This window comes from Ambystoma mexicanum, chromosome 2p (assembly GCF_040938575.1).
Source record: "Ambystoma mexicanum isolate Mex_15411 chromosome 2p, UKY_AmexF1_1, whole genome shotgun sequence".
In the NCBI taxonomy this organism is placed as follows: domain Eukaryota; kingdom Metazoa; phylum Chordata; class Amphibia; order Caudata; family Ambystomatidae; genus Ambystoma; species Ambystoma mexicanum.
In genome coordinates this window covers 551,142,792-551,159,812 of record NC_090923.1, presented here as the reverse complement: position 1 = coordinate 551,159,812, position 17,021 = coordinate 551,142,792, and the positions used below count along the sequence as shown (strand labels likewise).

The 17,021-nt window shown below is 46.4% G+C and overlaps 1 protein-coding gene across 2 annotated transcripts in view; it reads right to left on the bottom strand.

The window, feature by feature from the left end:
- The window catches only part of BAP1 (BRCA1 associated deubiquitinase 1), a 545,466-nt gene that overhangs the window by 249,600 nt on the left and 278,845 nt on the right, over window positions 1–17,021 (bottom strand). For both annotated transcript variants that reach the window (XM_069644004.1, XM_069644005.1), the window contains one exon: window positions 9,971–10,032. In XM_069644004.1, the coding sequence (XP_069500105.1) occupies window positions 9,971–10,032 (62 nt within the window). The remainder of the gene's footprint in view (window positions 1–9,970; window positions 10,033–17,021) is intronic.

Below are 17,021 nucleotides of genomic sequence, written 5' to 3'. Positions count from 1 at the left end.
TAAGGTTGTCAGAGAAGGTCAGTGAGGGCCGTTTGGAAGTCCCCAATGGGGCTAGCTGGTCGGTATACGATGTGTAGTGTAATGGTGCAGTGGTCTGACAGTTTGATTTTGGTAAGTAGTCACTGGTGTCTATATGACCTTTGTCTATTTTCCTGATTGCCAAGGAGTCTTTCGCTATGATGGCTACTCCTCCCCCAAGGGTGGTACGATCCTGCCTGATGATATTGTATTCTGGTGGAAGGGCTAGTGATAGTGCCGGGCTCGAGGCCTCACAAAGCCACGATTCGGTTATCATAAATATGTCGAGGTCGATGAAGTCATGAATATCAAGGGCATGGGCGTTGATAGATTGTACATTGATCTAAGAGCATTTTAGGTGCATACTGCTGGGAGGGCTTATGGCATTAGTGGTGGACGGGGCGACATTGGCGTTTTTTGGTGCTGCTGCTACGGCAAAGGAGATCACATTAGGATCATGGGTATTGCTTGCAGTAGTGCAGGAATCATTCATGATAGTACTAGGTAAGGATATTTGGGACATGGGTCGGTCATTGCAGGTGACATTGGCAGTAGTAGGTGGTAGTACATTATCAGTGATAGCAATATGTTCATGCAATTTACTTTCAGGAGTACAGGCATCATTCAAGATGGCAGGCATAGTGTTCTGGGGCAATGGTGAGACCCTGGTGGCAGCATAGTTGTTATCATGTACAATGGTGTGGTGGACATTGCTATAGGTTGAGCGTGCATAATAAGTGGCACAGGTTTTCATTTCACCCATTGGCTGGTAGGTTGTGCTAAGTCTTTTGTTCAAGGGGTAGGCTGGTGGGGGCAATCTTGTGCCAATGAGATTGTTACGGTGTGCAATAGGAGCAGGGTTGCTTGGAAGCAGTGCCTTGTGGAGCCATGATAGTAGGCATGAGCTTCTACTGGAGTGAGAAGGATGATATGTGAGATACTGATAAGTGGGGGATGGTTCCCCGGGTGTAGATTGACTCTCACCTTGGTGTAGACCATAGCTGACTGCCTCGATTGGACTGCCGGTGTTTCGCATGGCCTTGGGTTGGATGTGACAATATGACAGGGCAGACAGGGGCAGACAGGGGCAGACAGGGGCAAACAGGGGCAAACAGGGGCAAACAGGGGCAAACAGGGGCAAGGCCTTAGTCCTGGCCTTGTTCCGCCGCCGGCTTCCGCCTGCCGGTGGGCGGTTCTGCTTATGTTGATGTGCGTTGCCTAGCAACACAGAGCCTCGCTCTCATCTCGCATTGCGCTGGCCATTTTGGAAGGTCAGGCAGCAGCGCGGATGATAGCAATCAGGGGTTCAGGGGGCACAAATCTGGATCTCCGTTGCAGGAGAACACGTTGAGGGTCGTGGCCACTTGCAGTTAGGGCCGGAGGATCAGCAGACCTTGCATCTGGTCTGGTGCTGGCTGCAGTAGCGTTGTGGCTGCAGGATTCGTCTGGAGGCACACGAGGGAGATTGCTCCAGCCCTCCTCTCCTCCGTGGGTGCCTGGGGATGAAGATGTCACTTTCAGATGCAGGATTTAGTTTAGTTTTGGTTGGTTGCAGTGCTTAAGAATCAATTTCAAACAGTTGCCAGTAGAACACCCAAACACGGAAAGATTAAGACTTCTGCAGTGCAGATAACCTCAGGACACCTCCAGTGATGGAAGGATTGTTGCAATGGGAGTCATGGCAACAGGCGATCATCAATGAATGAACAAAGGAGCAGGCATAGCACAGCTTCCGTTCATGCAAGAAGGCTGAAAAATGCAGGCGCAAGCATCTTGTTACACAAGTTGAAGATCCCTCAAGTTCCAAGGATGCGCTCAGAACAGCGACGGACATTTCACTTGTTGGTCAAGGCACACTTCAGACGGTGCGGATCATCAAGCAGGGGGTGGGACTGGTTGTTCCCACTGGTCATGCGTTTGAAGCACCAACACAGGTCTTCGAGATCAGAACAGAGGAGCACGGGTTCACCAGAACAGCAATGGAGTCTAGGTCGGTCAGCTTCAGCGATCGTCCTCGGGTCGTCAATCGACTGCTCTTCTTCCTAGAGGTCTTGGCTCCAAAGATGAATAGCTGCAGGAAGCCTCCTTTTAGCCAAGATTAGGCTGGGAGCATGCCCAAGGATCCGTCTGCACCATTCAAACAGGTAGTGGCAATTCCATCAATGAAAGCCACTGACCACATCTGCCCAGCAACAGACATTCAGGCACCAGGGATGTGGTTGGGCCTAAACAGTCCTGCTCTCTCCTTTGGCCACATATACAAACCGCCCCTTACCCCACGAAAGTCACAGCTTTCCCAGAGCAGGGCCATTCCATACAAGGCATTTCCTGACCTGAGAAAGCAAGAAGGCGGCCAAAGAACAATATGGCCAATGAACAAGCAAAATATCTTGTGGCAGGGCCATTTTAGGCCAAAGGAGGGAGCAGGACTGTGGCAGTAGCCATTTGTGGCAAATGCAAAGGTGCACCAGTAAAATGGTCCAAACAGTATAAATATCACTGCTGCGACCAACTTATCATTAGGTATATTGTAAAAGTAGCCAAGAAGCCATTCTTTGAAAACATAGAAGGATACAAAGTATCCTAAGTGCACTTCACTTCAAGGTGATATGAGCAATTGTAACAATACAAGACATTCACTAAAGAAGACGAAGTCTCTCAGTACGGATAGCCTTAAGGTAGTAATCTTCAAACTGTGGGGTTGCCCACTGTTAGGCAAGATTGTATGAAGTAACCCTGTGGGAGACTACATCAGCCTTGTCCTCTTGGCAATAAGTAACCCAGTCCATGTTATACACAAGTTGGTAGAGTGACTGAGCAGCCAGGCTCATCTCAAGAGGGGCCAATGCGAGTTGTAGGGCTGCAACAGAGATTTCCAGTGACATGTATTCAAATGAAAATGTAACAGTCAGTTTTTAAATAAGCCTTCTTTAGAAGAGGCAATTGGCAACAATCAAATACAGTCCTTCAGTTTCAGTTAAGTAGATACCCTTAGGGAGGAAAAAACACACACACTTCGCCCTCCCCCCCCCCCTCCCGAGGGGACTTCAATGGTATCCAGTCATTGCATCGAATACAAAGCATTGAATACATTTGTTTCAAAGGTAAAGGTGTTATTTTAATTATAAAGGGTAAAAAAAATGTAAAAAACAGGGGTTGGGGGGGACCCCCGAATTTTTAAAAAAAATGGAAAAAATGCATTTGTTGCTTTTTTTAGATGCTAAGGCATTCGATGCAAGCACTATAAACCGACTTCAAGGGCTAGGACACTGTGGACATTGATATATCACTTAAATGCAATACTGGAGTTGTGGGAAAAGGGAAAGGTTATGGAAGGAAACAATGGTTAACAAGTTTCTCCAAACAAGACAGTACTTTACAATCTCCAAATGAAATGTAGGTTAACCCTTTCCCAGCTATACAAGTAAGGTATGTATGACTTATTGAGGGACAGATCAATACAAAGTCAGAGGGTAAGAAGAGTCTACAGGGAGCCAGGACAGCCAATGTCAGTTGAGCAAAATCTAGGAAAGCTGAGGTACTTCTTGACGATAGCACAAAAGTCTTGCACAATGTTAAAGAGGTTTGTAGCAAGAGGAATCACTGTTGGGCAACGAGCCCAACAGTGATTCCTCTTGCTACAAACCTTGCGAGAGGCTTGCGAGAAGCAAAGATGCAAGTAACTCTGCAAAAGGCAGCAAATGCACGTCTCCAGTGAGAACAAGCAAGCTACACACAACCAGAGGTAAGCAACCCTAGTTACACAGTACCTTGAGTCTGAAGAAAGGGATACAGCTGGTTTCTGTTCCTGTTGTAGTACAGTAGATCCTGCTGTTCCTGGGCCTCAGTCATGGGGACAAGAGGGAGGACGTCTGGGGTCAGCGCCAGCAATGGGCTCAATTCAGATCAGCGGCACTTTACGGTTTCAGCTACTCGCAAATAGCACCACCGTGGTTCGTGGACACCTCATCGGCTCCCCTTGCTTCTGGGGTCCAGCACCCTGTTGAGGTGGCTCAGGCTTGGGCAGTCCTGCTTCGAGGGAGTCCGGAGGATATTCCTCGAGCTTGGGTCTGGCTTAAAAACGATGCATTCGATTCTGGTGTTCCTGTCCCCTGGCACTCGGTTCCAGCCGCAGCGAAGAAGTACAGCCAGTAGGGAGAGGGGTTCCAGTCAAGTTCGTCTTGGGGTCAGTTGGTTCCACCAACCCAAGGGAAGTCGTCGTCCATTCTGGGCTTCGCTAGTCGATTCGAAATATGGAGCTTCAGCACTGCAGCAGGGCTTCACTGGGCAAACCAACGGTCCAGGAGGGTGCAGGAAGCTTTTCTTCCAGTTTCTTCTTCGGTTCCTTCGTCCAGTAGTCGACTCTGCCTTCCTTGCAAAAGACCTCTCCTTTTATGCAAGTTTCTCCCATTCATTCACAGCCTAGCTGTCACTCACACAGCAGGATGGCTGTTCTCCAAGGACAGCTAGCCAGCCAATTACCTTTGGGTGCATTCCTGTAACCAAGGAGACTAAGCACAGGGAGTTTCGGGAACCTCCCTCACTTCCTGCCCTGCCAGACACGCTGGAGCCAGAGGCAGACTTCACCTGTGATTCCCGCCAAAGACCAAACGAACAAAGGGACCAAACCTGGTTTAACACACAGAGTAAATCTCAAGAAGGACCTTACAAACAAGAAATGGTGAAAAAACGACTGGGCCATTTTGACAAAATAGGCACCCATGGGTGCAATACTGTAGCTGAGGATTCAGCCTGCGGTAAAAACACACAATGGTAGGAAAATCAAACCACTGTCACCAGCCATTAAATGTTGTAAGGGAAACATACATTTTTTTTACATGAGGAGGTAGACAAAGGGGATGATAGGAAGTAACCCCCAGCACTCCACATAAAATGGTGTGAGTGCTGGGTCTACAAAGAGAAAAATTTAAGTAAAGTCAATTTCACTTTACTACTCTTGGAAACAGTAGTTTATCCAAGAGAATGTATTTAAACCTTAGAAGAAATCCAAAGGACTTCTCTGTGCCACTGCACTGAAAGTGCTGTGTGTCACAATACAAAAAGATGAATGCCTATGGAGTTTGTCAGACTCCAAAACCAAAAGAAACAGTCCAAATCAGAAAAAGGTCTCACTCACTCAAGGATAAGAGTTAAAAGTCCTAAAGTCCAGCAAAAGAGCTGGTGGTCTCTAAAGTAGAAAGGAATTAGCACAGAAATGAGTATTCGCCCAGCACCCCCACCCCTCCCCAGAGGGGCCCGAAGGATGTCCAAGGGGGGCCTAAAGATCATCAAAAAGGGAGTGCAGTGTCTGCTTTTAATCGAAAATAGAATGGGGGGGGGCTTAGCACAAAAAACTTTGAATATCACTGGCTTTAGGGACTGATTAGTTTCCCCGTTAGAATGAACAAAAGGTAAAGGGAAGTAAAGCAGAAGGCTTTACTTGCCTCCAAAAAGTCAGGACAGGGTTCAAAACAAGCAAAAAGAAAGGGTGTCCCCTACTAGTCTATGGGAGGAAAGCAAAAAAAAGAAAATCTCTCCTAACAATATACAAGGAAAGCAGTTTCCTGGGCATAGCCTTGGCTTTTTCGGGCAAAATCGGCAGTATGGGTTTGTGTCTGTATGTGGGGGTCGGGACCGTCTAGTTCTGCTTGTTGTCCTTGGAGTTGGACCTATTGTATTGTAAACCTGCCTACAACCAGAACAGTCCACCATACATTTCAGATTTAAATCCATGGCGTTTGATTTTGTCTCCCTTGGATTGGAACCGCCATCTGAATCTTGTTTATCCATGATTGTGGAAAATGCCTCTGACATACCATAGTTACACTGTAAAAGTGCAGACTGTGCCTTCAATACCAGATTGAACACCAGGCTGGAATGGAAATGCAGAAAAACCTTATTCAACTGTCCTTACTCATGGAGTGTAACCATTTTAAAGTCTGCTGAGGTTTAGGTTGATAAGGAATGGACCTTTCTAAATGCAACTAGTACTCTAGATGGATTCAGTAGAGCGTCATGACAGCTTTCATAAGCTCATTAAATAACCCTCATAAGCCATCAGCACTTCAGGGTTTCAATTTTTACTCACAAGAGACTGTCAGTGTATGGAAGACACTGGTTATGATAACTGATTAACGTGATATAATTGTCTCGTGTGTACATGAGCATGGGAATAGGTATAATGATTAAAAAGGGGAAGTCGTTGAAATTTCTCATGGCACTGATCACCGTTTTATGATACCATGAAGATGTCTGCTCGCACGTTGATTCCTATTATTTTTCCTTTAAATTGCAGCAGACATTCAAAATCAGGGCATTCCATCAATTCCATTTGCTAATGGCTGTTAGGGAGAATTCTCAGAAATGTGCTAATTCCCTCCCCCTTAGACACCCCCAACAACTTTTCTGGATTTTGAGGACTTGATTTTTTTAACCTGACGAGAGTGAGACCCTTTTTCCCCACTCATGTAATTTAAATGTGATTTCTGAGCTTTTGTGTTTCTTTTGGTTATGGAGCCTGACAACTCCATAGGCATCATATTTTACATTGTGTCACAAAGCACCTTCAGTGCTGTGGCACAGGGAAGTCTTTGAGATTTCCCAAAGGTGTAAATACCTTCTCTGGGATAAACTACTGTTTCCCACAGTAGTAAAGTGAAATTACAATAGGGTACTGGAGGGGTTACTTAGTATCCCCTTTGTCTAGCTTCTCATGTAGCAATTTTATGTTACCCTTTCTTCATTGAATGGCTGGTGGCAGTGGTTTCGTTTTAACTACCATGGTGTGCCTTTACCGCGGGTTGCGTTTGCAGCTACAGTACAGCACCCAATGGTGCTATTTTTGTCAAAATGGCACAGTGTTCTTTTATTACCATTTCTTTGTGGAAAGGTCCTTCTTGAGATTTACTCTGCACGCCAAAGCAGGTTTGGTCCCATTGTTCGTTTGGCGGGATTCACGAGTGAAGCCCGCCTCTGGCTCCAGGGTGTCTGGGGTAGGCAGGAATTGATGAGGTGCCCGAAACTCCCTGTGCTTAGTCTCCTAGGTGATTGGCCGGTTGACTGTCTGGCAAAAACAGCCACCCTGCTGGGTAATTGACAGCTAGGCTGGAATGAATGGGAAAGAACTGAATAAAAGGCTAGGCATTTGGCTTGGAAGGCAGAGTCGATGACTGGACAAAGGAACTGAAGAAGAACTTAAAGAGGATGCCTGCTGCAACTCCTGGACCGTTGGTTTGCCAGGTGAAGCCCTGGTGCTGTGCTGAAACTCCACATTTGTATCAACAGAGAAGCCCATGCAAGGACGTCTTCTCCCTTTGAGATGGTGGGACCAATCAACTCCAAAGTAAGCCACCTTGACATCCATCTCAGAGCTGGTTGAATTTCCACAGAGTTGCTGCTGGAAACCGTATAGCCAGGGAAAGGAACACCAGATTGTGTGCGTTGCTTTTAATCTGGCCCAGAGCTCCAGGAAGATCCTCCGGACTATAAGGAAGCAGGACTGACCTAGCCTGTGTCCCCTCGACAGAGTGAGGGACACCAGAAGCAACGAAAGTCCATCTCGACAGCCAGGAACCACAGTATTGCTATTTGCGGTAGACGCAAGGAGCTGAAACACTGAACAGCCACTGATTTGAAGATTACCGGTTGCGAGCGGTGACTGTCCGATTGCAGTGCAGGAGTCCCCAGAAGTCCTCCCTCTTGTCGCCAAGTCTGAGGCCCAAGAACAGTGAGATCTGCAGAGCTGCACAGGGACAGAAGTCATCTGCAGCATTTTTTCTTCAATTCAAAGGTACTGTAACAAAGTCTGAGAACTTACTTCTTGCTGTAGAGTTGCTTGCATCTTCTACTACTCACAAGTCTAATGGCTTGCGGCCCTACATTTGATTCTTCTTTTCTTCAAAGACTTAAATACTTTTCTACTTACCCATCAGAAGTGCTTCATCCTATATAAGACTTTTGCCCATTGACTTTGGCCTAGCCGGTTATACTGAATGACTCTGCTGTAGAGATCCAAAAGTATTTGCCTGCTTACGAATATTTGTGGTCTCTTGTTGTCCTAATAATCTTTTCCTTTTACCAACTTAGAACAACATTCTAAATGCCAACAGTACGATAGTAATGTCCCCAGCACCCTAGCTATTGAAGGCACCTGAGGGTGTAATCTGTGGGCCATCCCAAAAGGTTCTCTACTGATTTAGAAACTAAGAGTGCACAGTATTGAAGTGTATTTGTGTGTTACTATTATATTGCTCCCTTCTGAAGAAGGCTTATTCTAACTGACTGATACATTAATAATTGTTTATTCAAGAAACCTTGAGTGTAAGAGTTTATCTCTGTAACAGCTCACATTGGCCCCTCTTGAGATAAGCCTGGCTGCTCAACACGCTACCAAAACTGTGTAGTACAAGCTTGTACCAAAGGTTGGGTTTCCTATACCTGCAGTCGGAGTTATTTGTAGTGTTCCCAGAGGGTACTGCATACAAACATTGCCTAACAATGGCCAATGCTTGTTTATGGACACTTGCAGTATAGTATGGGACAGAATGCCACATTTGAAACGTTCAGGGGCACTGGTTGAAGGACACTCCGCCACCATCTTTGGATTGTACTGGTTATAACCAGACCTAACAATGAGGTCTTCAGCACCCGTGACAATACACAAAGGCACGGCAGACAAACATCCTTCACTTGAGAAGGTTGGGACTGTATGTTGTTGGTTGTGTTAAGATGAACTGGAAACAAATGAACACCTTATAATAAGAACTGATGAATGACAAATACTGAATATGAAAGGGTTGATTGTTCTGGTGGAGGCATGAGAAAGCAAAAAAGTTAAGCAAAGTAGCGAGAGGTCGACCCTTTAGGGGGTTTAAAGGTGAGGTCAGCTGGACAGTGTGGTGGGGTTGGCCTGGGTAGCGGGGTGGGATGTTATGCTGTCTGAAACTTTCGAGTCTTGGAACAATGTTTCTCTTGTGCATCCCAGTGATGACTAATTGGGTGATAATTTCTCAGTTTGTTAACAAGACCTTGTCTGACAAGAACACCAAATAAATCCTACATCTACTACTTTGCATCCCACTGTTAACAGAAGCATCTTCACAAATATGGCGTTGAGATGCTTTTGAATTCTGTCCGCCCTCCCCTTTTTCCTTTATTTGATGCATACCAAAATTATTATTTCAGGGTCTTAATGATGCGTGTACAGAGAAGGTTTATACTTTCGGTGGGGTATGGGGAGAATAATATCTTCTAAGTGAACATGGTTGGATTACTATGTGCAAAGACTATCCCAAATATGGAACCCCCACAAGTAGGTTTCCTCTGAAACCAGAGGCAGGCAGAAAAAATGCCCCTTTCCCTCATCTGACCATAGATGTCAGACTTCAGCCGGGCACAGGAGACCTACTATCAACGTCTCCCCTTTGTATTTTTATTCTGCGTTTTCTACATCCAACGACAATGGACATTCCACTGACAAACAAGTTGCCTGTCAAATGTATGAGTGGATGATCCACATCTCTTTGTCAATTGTATTTACGTTTTAGTGAATTTCTAACATAACTATGTGTTTGTTTACCACAACATACAACATGTATTGCCATGTATATACAAAAACTTAAATTCCTTGTAAAAAAGAAAACATTTAAAAACCTAAACTCTTGCAAAAAAATTGAAAAAAAGCATCAGCTAATTAATTAATAAAAGCTGAAATCCTTTATTAGTTTGAGATATGTGTTTGTTAGCAGCAAGTATGTTGTTTCCAATAATGGTTGCCCAAATTGTACGGGCACCCTTAAGGGTCTAAAAACTAGTGTGCACCAGATTGACTTTGCGCACCCGTTAGATTCATAGAGGGTAGGACAACCCCCTTGTTATAGCCTTTCCCTCATCTGAGCACAGCAGTGGCTTTACAATGTAACATATTTCACTAAAACATGAGCTGCACACTCACCTGGCATGGCTGTTATGGGCTTTCGCCAGCTCTGGAGCATTTCCAATGGCATACCCTTTGCTCTAAAAGAGAAAAGCAAATCTCAAATATGGCCTATTGTTTAAGCAGAGGAAATCTAAGCAGGCACAGGGAAGTCTGTCGAGGATCAGAAAATCTTGGCATCCCCTTTTTTCCAGATATACAATGAAATTAACAATTAATTTGAACAAAAAAAACATTTGCATGTCTGCAGAAATTCAGACTAATTCAGCACCTATTAGAACCATCCATGTGTAGAAGAAAAAAAAAGTCATTGGAAAATGAGAAACATTAATTACAATTGCTAAACTGAGACCAAAAGCTTAATAATGTGCTCACACGAAAATTCTGCCATTGTTCATATAGGAACATTTTCATTAAGATGGGATAATAAACTGCATTACACATCAGTGATAGGAGCTTCTAAAAGACTTAGTAGGATACTCCTGAAAATGTAATAATAGGGACAAGAAAGACTGACCCAAACCAATGTTCTAGAGCTGCTTCCTTAATGCTGCACTCTCCCAGAGCAGAACAATCAAGGCAGCACTCTTAAAAATCCAAAGATTGTAAGGCTAGAGAACTATAGTGAAACAACTTTTCATCCCAAAGCTGTGGGGATTACCAGAAGGGAAGGCCATTAGCTCTGTGGGAATTGTGCACCTTGCAAATTCACAAAAAAAAATATGATAATTCTGTATGTCATTTAAATCAATTTATATACTAATTGTAAAACGAAAATGTTTATTTAGGTTATAAAATGCCAATGTAATAAACTGTACATTGGAAAAACAACACGATCAATGAACACACTTCTAAGAGAACATCAACCAAGAATCAGGTTAAATAAAATCAATCAAGTTCCAATGGTGGCACATTTTGTAACTGCAGGTTATAATGATAAGGATTAAGAATGAACTATCATAGCATCCCGTAACACAGAACATATATTGAGCAAAGGGAAATATTTACGATTTTGAAACTTAAAACAGATCTTTTACTGGGATGAATGAAATTTTGGAATTGTCATCTATGTTAAATGTTACCTTTAAATTAAGAAAAGCACACTAATATAAAAATAATTTTAAACAAGCAATAGGCCTCGAGCGGCAGGGGCATTACCGAGTCAGGCAATGCCCTGGGTCGCGAGGGCCTTAATGAAGGCCCTGGGGCATTACCGGACTCAGTAATACTCCCACCACAAGGGGCATATTGCTATTAGTACCCTGGCCCAAGACTGGAAAGACGACAGAAAAGAAGGGGTAAGTAGGGTTGGGGGGAGTGAGGAATAAAAAAAATATATTTTTTTTTTAAAGGAAAAAAAAAAAAAAGTACCTGAATTCCCATCAGGGGACGATGGCAGCCGTGTTGAGGCTTGCAGCGGGGACAGCCCCGATTCGAGCCTCCTCATTGGCTGAGGGGCTGCCACTCCCCCCGTCGTGGACAAAGCGGCTGGAATCCCGGCCGAGAATCGAGGGATTATCGGCCGGGTAACGACCCGGCGAGAGCCAATCATAATGTGTGTTACATTCTGCTTGACTCTCAGTGGGTACTAATTATGAATAATGTTCTCAAATATTGCCCTTTCTTCATTTCAAGATGGCGCTGAGCATTCCCACGCAGAAGATTGGTAACTGGTGGCTCAAAATTGGCATTCTATTCGAAAGAGTAATACGAGGACAGCATCTCTTGTAAGAATAGAGTAAAACAGTAAAAGTACGTGATATACTGTTAGGGAGTTTTACTACAGGCCACCTGTGGTAGGACTGTAAACGACATACTCTTCGGAGTACAGGGCTCCAACTCTTACGTTTGGCCAGAACCACCCAAACGTTTTGGTAGAGAGAGGTCGAGCAGCCAGTCTTACTTTAGGAGGGAGGAGGGCTGTAGGTAAGTAGAAAGACCTTAGAGAACACATAGTCCAGAATACACTTAAACACTGTAGTTTTATAAACATATGGTTATTATAAACACTAAGACAAACCAACAATACTAGAATTTCAGGATATGGGATACATTACTCACCGTAATCGTATTTCTGATGCTTGTATCTGCTTAGATTCACATACTGTGCATAGCCCGACATCTAGTAGAAGCTGTGGAGTATTACAGTTGTTTTCAAAACTCGAAAAGGGACGTCAATAGGGCGTGCAGTAATACTATCCCTAGTGTGACGTCCACTGTACCCATGGTCCCTCACGCATTGAGGTCCCTCAGTTTTTTCTGCCATGGTAGATGGACGCGTATAGCGGAGTTCCTTTTAGCAAATTAGCCATTGACTTTGTTAATTAAGATAGTTTCTCTTTCTATCTTTTCTTCGACTTCGTAATACCACGCCAAAGAATCAGAAAGATGACTACTGTCGTAGACCATTGCGACGGACAATACGGCCTTGGAAGGCCGCCCTGGGCCTTGGCGCCCAAACAGTAGGGAGATAGGGGGGAGGCCATTATTAGGAGGCAGTTTGTAGAATGCATATTCTTCCCTTCCTACACTTTGTTCGCCCAGCTGCCATCCCCTTTACCCAGTATTCTGGAGAACACCCCATTTAATTTTTGCCCTAAGTGCAATCGTAAGTTCCCCTGGGTAGACACCCATCTCGTTTGCAACTTGTGTCTCCCGAGAGATCACGTCGAGACATCTTGTCAAGCCAGTAGGCTCTTGTATTTGTATTTTATTTATAAATTGCACCGGGCCCTGGGGTAACTGGGCGGATAATCTTAGAGAAAACATTTAAGTTACATACAGTAGTGACGGAAGGCATAACTCACCTAGTTTACAGACATATACCGGTGTGAGCCAGCTAAAAGCATGACAGCATAAATTGGGTACAGGCGATAAATACAATATACAAACAGTCATAGTGAACGCATGCTCAGTGATAGGGAGTACGAGTGAAGGACAGCAAGGCCGTATCAGAGATAGCAAAGCAGATACACCAGTTTTGTGCAAAGAGCCAAGATTTGGTTTTGTTCTTGAATGATTGGAATGAGAGCTCAGTTCTAATGGCGTTGGGGAGAGCATTCCGGAGCTTCGTGGCCAGAACAGGGAAGCTCACACCCCCTGCTTTTTGTAGTTTGAATCTAGTAGTGGTTAGGCTGTGAGTTTGGGCCGCTCTCATGGGTCGAGTGGAAGTGTGGAGTGAGAGGCTGTTGGATAGGTAAGGAGGGGCCTTGTTGGCCAGGCACTTGTGCGTCAGGGCAAGGGTTTTCAATTAAATTCTGTGCTTGACAGGAAGCCAATGTAGATTCCTTCTGTGGTCGGAGATATGGTGATTTCTCAGGATATTTAATGCCGCTCTAATGGCATTGTTCTGGGTAATTTGCTGTTTGTTTAGGTTGGACAGGCTGGTCCCTAGATAGAGGGCACTACACTAGTCGATCTTGGACGTAATAAGGGTTCTAGCCAATATGATGCAGTTGGAGGTAGTCAGAAAAGGTCTACATGCTGTGAACAGTTTGCAAGTGTAAGCTGAGGCTGACCTAACTGCATTAGTTTGTCTAGTCAGTGATAGTGTGGAGTCTAGATAGATTCCTAATGTTTTAGTGTCCTTATAAACCTTGATGACGTTGCCTTCAATGATGAAGGACTTGAAGGAGTGGTCCAGTTTATTGAGACGATTAAAACCCAGAATGAGGAGTTCCGTCTTATCGTTGAGGCAAAGTTCATGTTGCGCCATCCAAGCCTGAATGACCAAATAAACATTGTTTAAGGATTTGGAGTCCACTGTGTAATCGCCCGTGATGGGGATGAGTATCTGGGTGTCATCAGCATAGTTAATGTATGAGACACCCAGATAATTAAGAACATCAGAGTGGTTTAGTAAACACATTATACAGTGTAGGTGACACACATGAACCCTGGGTGACAGCACAGTATAGGAGCGGGACGAAGAAATTGAAGGACCGTTCCACTAAGCGCTGGGCCCACCACACCAGGCAACTCGAGGCCATGGAAGTGGAGGGAGCCTTCAGCGATGGCAGCGACGCCGCACTTTCGGACTGCGAGGGCACCGGAGTACCTGTAGCTACCCAAGCGCAAGCCCCCGACCGCGTAGGACAGGCCGGTGGCCGTGTTGTGGGGACTTCACCCGGCGGTGGTATCGCTCAAAGTACACACCACAAAACACACAACCCCCAGTCGACACTCGACAGATGAGTCGAGTACTCGACAACTCTCGGCACCCTGTGAACGGTCCACTGAATCCCGGTCCTCTGAGCAATCTCGTTCCAGATCGCCGCATGACAAGGCGAAGATGTCGAAAGACAGTAAAACGTCGAAAGACGGTAAGACATCGAAAGACGACAAGGGTACCTCATGAAAAACAACATCCGAGGGTCATTCGTCCGCAGACGAGACCTCGGCACCCACACCCGAAATTCGACGTTCTTCAGCAAGCAAGACGTAGGGCCCCAACAAGTCAGTTTCACACTCCTCTGGGACCCAGAGTGGGGAGAAACACAATAAGACACTCTAAAACCTCCCATAGAGAAGACATCCTATCCAAGGGGAGACCTAAGGACTCTAGACCTAAGCCTATCCCACCCACTAATGAAGACATGGGTCTTCCCGACTCTGAGCCCAAAGTTGTAATTCCACGCTCGAAAGATTGGTCCACAGAGGACATCGATAGGGTTATGCGCAGGATGCCCTTTTTGGCAAATTTCTTTGAAAATAATCCTGCCCAGCTTCTATGCCTTCAGACCACCCCATCAAGCTCCCGTCCCCCTGTCTCTCAACCCCCTTCTAAGAGGGTTTGTACTGATGTCCCAACTAAGGGCAGTTTTAAATCTGTAAGACCCTGAAGTCCATCCAGACGAACAGGAGGATCTTTTGTTTATTGATATGATATGGCATTTGTAACGCGCCTATACACAAGTGTTTCAAGGCACGACGAGGCAGGGAGGGGGGAACAGAGGGGAAGACAGACAACAATCCTACTAGGCCAGGTGTCATTCAGATCGCGCAAGTGCAGGGGTAGGGGGAAGGGAAAAGTGCAAGGGGAAGGGGAGAGGGGGAAGTGCTGAACAGGGTAAGTAGAATAAAAAATAAATAATGAATAGGGCCAGCTGGTGGCAAGTGCAAGGTAAGTGCAGACAAGTGCTGGGGGGGGGGGGGGGGCTGTAAGGGATGCAGAGACAGTCCTGCAGTGCTGGGGTTGCCAGGGAGGCAGTGCAAGTGGAGAGTGGCTGGGCCAAGGACCGAGGTCGGTGAGAGTGGCCCAGGTGCAGTTTCAGTGAAGAATTAGCAGGGGAGAGGGAGAGAGAAAGCAGAAGCAAAGAGGAAGGTTTTGAGGTGCTTACGGAACCGAAGATGGTTCTCCTCAAGTTTCAGGGAGGCAGGAAGGCTGTTCCAGAGGGAGGCCCCTGCCGCAGAGAGAGATCTACACCCAGCTCGTTGCTTCGAGAAGCGGCTGACCCTGAGGGAGTTGGAGACAGATGAGCGAAGGGCTCGGGAAGGAAGATATTTAGGAAGAGAGAGTTGAAGGCATTTAGGCCCCAGGCCCCAGAAGGCCTTGTGGACAATGCAGAGGGTTTTGAACTTAATCCTCACAGCCACAGGGAGCCAGTGTAGAGATTTCAGTCCTGGAGAGATACGGTCCCTGGGCTTGAGGCCAAGGACAAGTCTTGCAGTCCTGTTCTGGATGAGTTGCACAGGGCGGAGAGTAGAGGCAGGCAGATTAAGATAGAGGCTGTTACAGTAGTCCAGCTTCGAGAGAACCAGGGCTCTGGAGACCGTGAGCTTCTGGGGGAAGGAGAGGAAGGGAAGAATACCTCTGAGGAGGTGCAGCTGGTAGTGAGACTTCTTAGAGACGTCAGTAATATGAGGAGAGAAGGAGAGTGTGGAGTCGAAGATGACCCCGAGGTTTTTGCCTTGCAAGTAGGAGCAGGAAGCGGGCCAAGAGAGGCTGGCCAGAGCGCTGCAGGGAAAGAGGAAGTGGGTGTGCCGATGAGTAGAATCTCAGTCTTACTGGCATTAAGGCAGAGGTCATTGGCGGCACACCATTCCTGGATAGCAGACAGGAGTGGAGGAGGCCGAGGGTAGCCTGAAAATGAGCTGGGTATCATCCGCATAGCACTGAAAGTTGGGGCAGAGAGTGGCGATGCGGTGGGCAAGGAGTGCCAGATACTGGTTGAACAGCCAGGGAGAGAGATTAGATCCCTGGGGGACACCACAGGTGGAGAAGAAGATGTCAGAGAGGAAGGACCCCAGTTGGACCTGGGAGGGTCGGTTGGAAAGGAAAGAGGTCCGCCACGCCAGAGCCTGACCAGTGATACCCAGGTTATCATGGAGACGGTTGAGCAGGATGGCATGGTTGACAGTGTCAAAGGCAGAAGAGAGATCGAGAAGAATGAGAACACACAGAGTGTTGGAGTCGAGGTTTGAGAGCAGGTCCTCACGGATGTTCAGGAGAGCAGTTTCCGTGCTTCTGGCAGCTCTGAAGCCAGATTGATGGTCATGAAGACTACCAACAGATTCAGCATGGAGGTTGAGCTGGGAGATGGCCAGTTTCTCCAGGAGCTTGCCCAGGAAGGGAGTGATGGAGATTGGGCGGGCGGGGTCGGAAGAGGGTTTCTTAAGAAGAGGATGCACAAGGGAGTGCTTAAGGGGGGATGGGAAGACTCCAGAGGCGAAGGAGTGGTTGCAAAAATCAGCCAGAGCAGGAGCCAGGGAGTCGATGTGGTCCTTGATAGTTTTGGAGGAGCAGGGGTAAACCTGTTTAGACGAGACTTTCATAGATCGGACTTGTCTGGAAACCTCGTCAGCAGAAAAAAGGGGAAAGGCAGAGAAGGAGGGAGGAGGGGTGGCTGCAGAAGGGCCAGAGGGAGAGCCAGGAAGAGAAGGAGGGAGGTGAAAGGAGGAGAGTGTGGACAGGATGTCCTGAGTTTTAGAGACGAAGTGAGAGGCCAGTGCAGTGCAGAGGGCCTGGGAGGGGACAGGAGAGGTAGAGACTGCAGCATGGTTGGCAAGCTCCTTGCAGATTTTGAAGAGTTCGGCCGAGTTGTTTGATGCAGCAGAGATGCGGGATTGG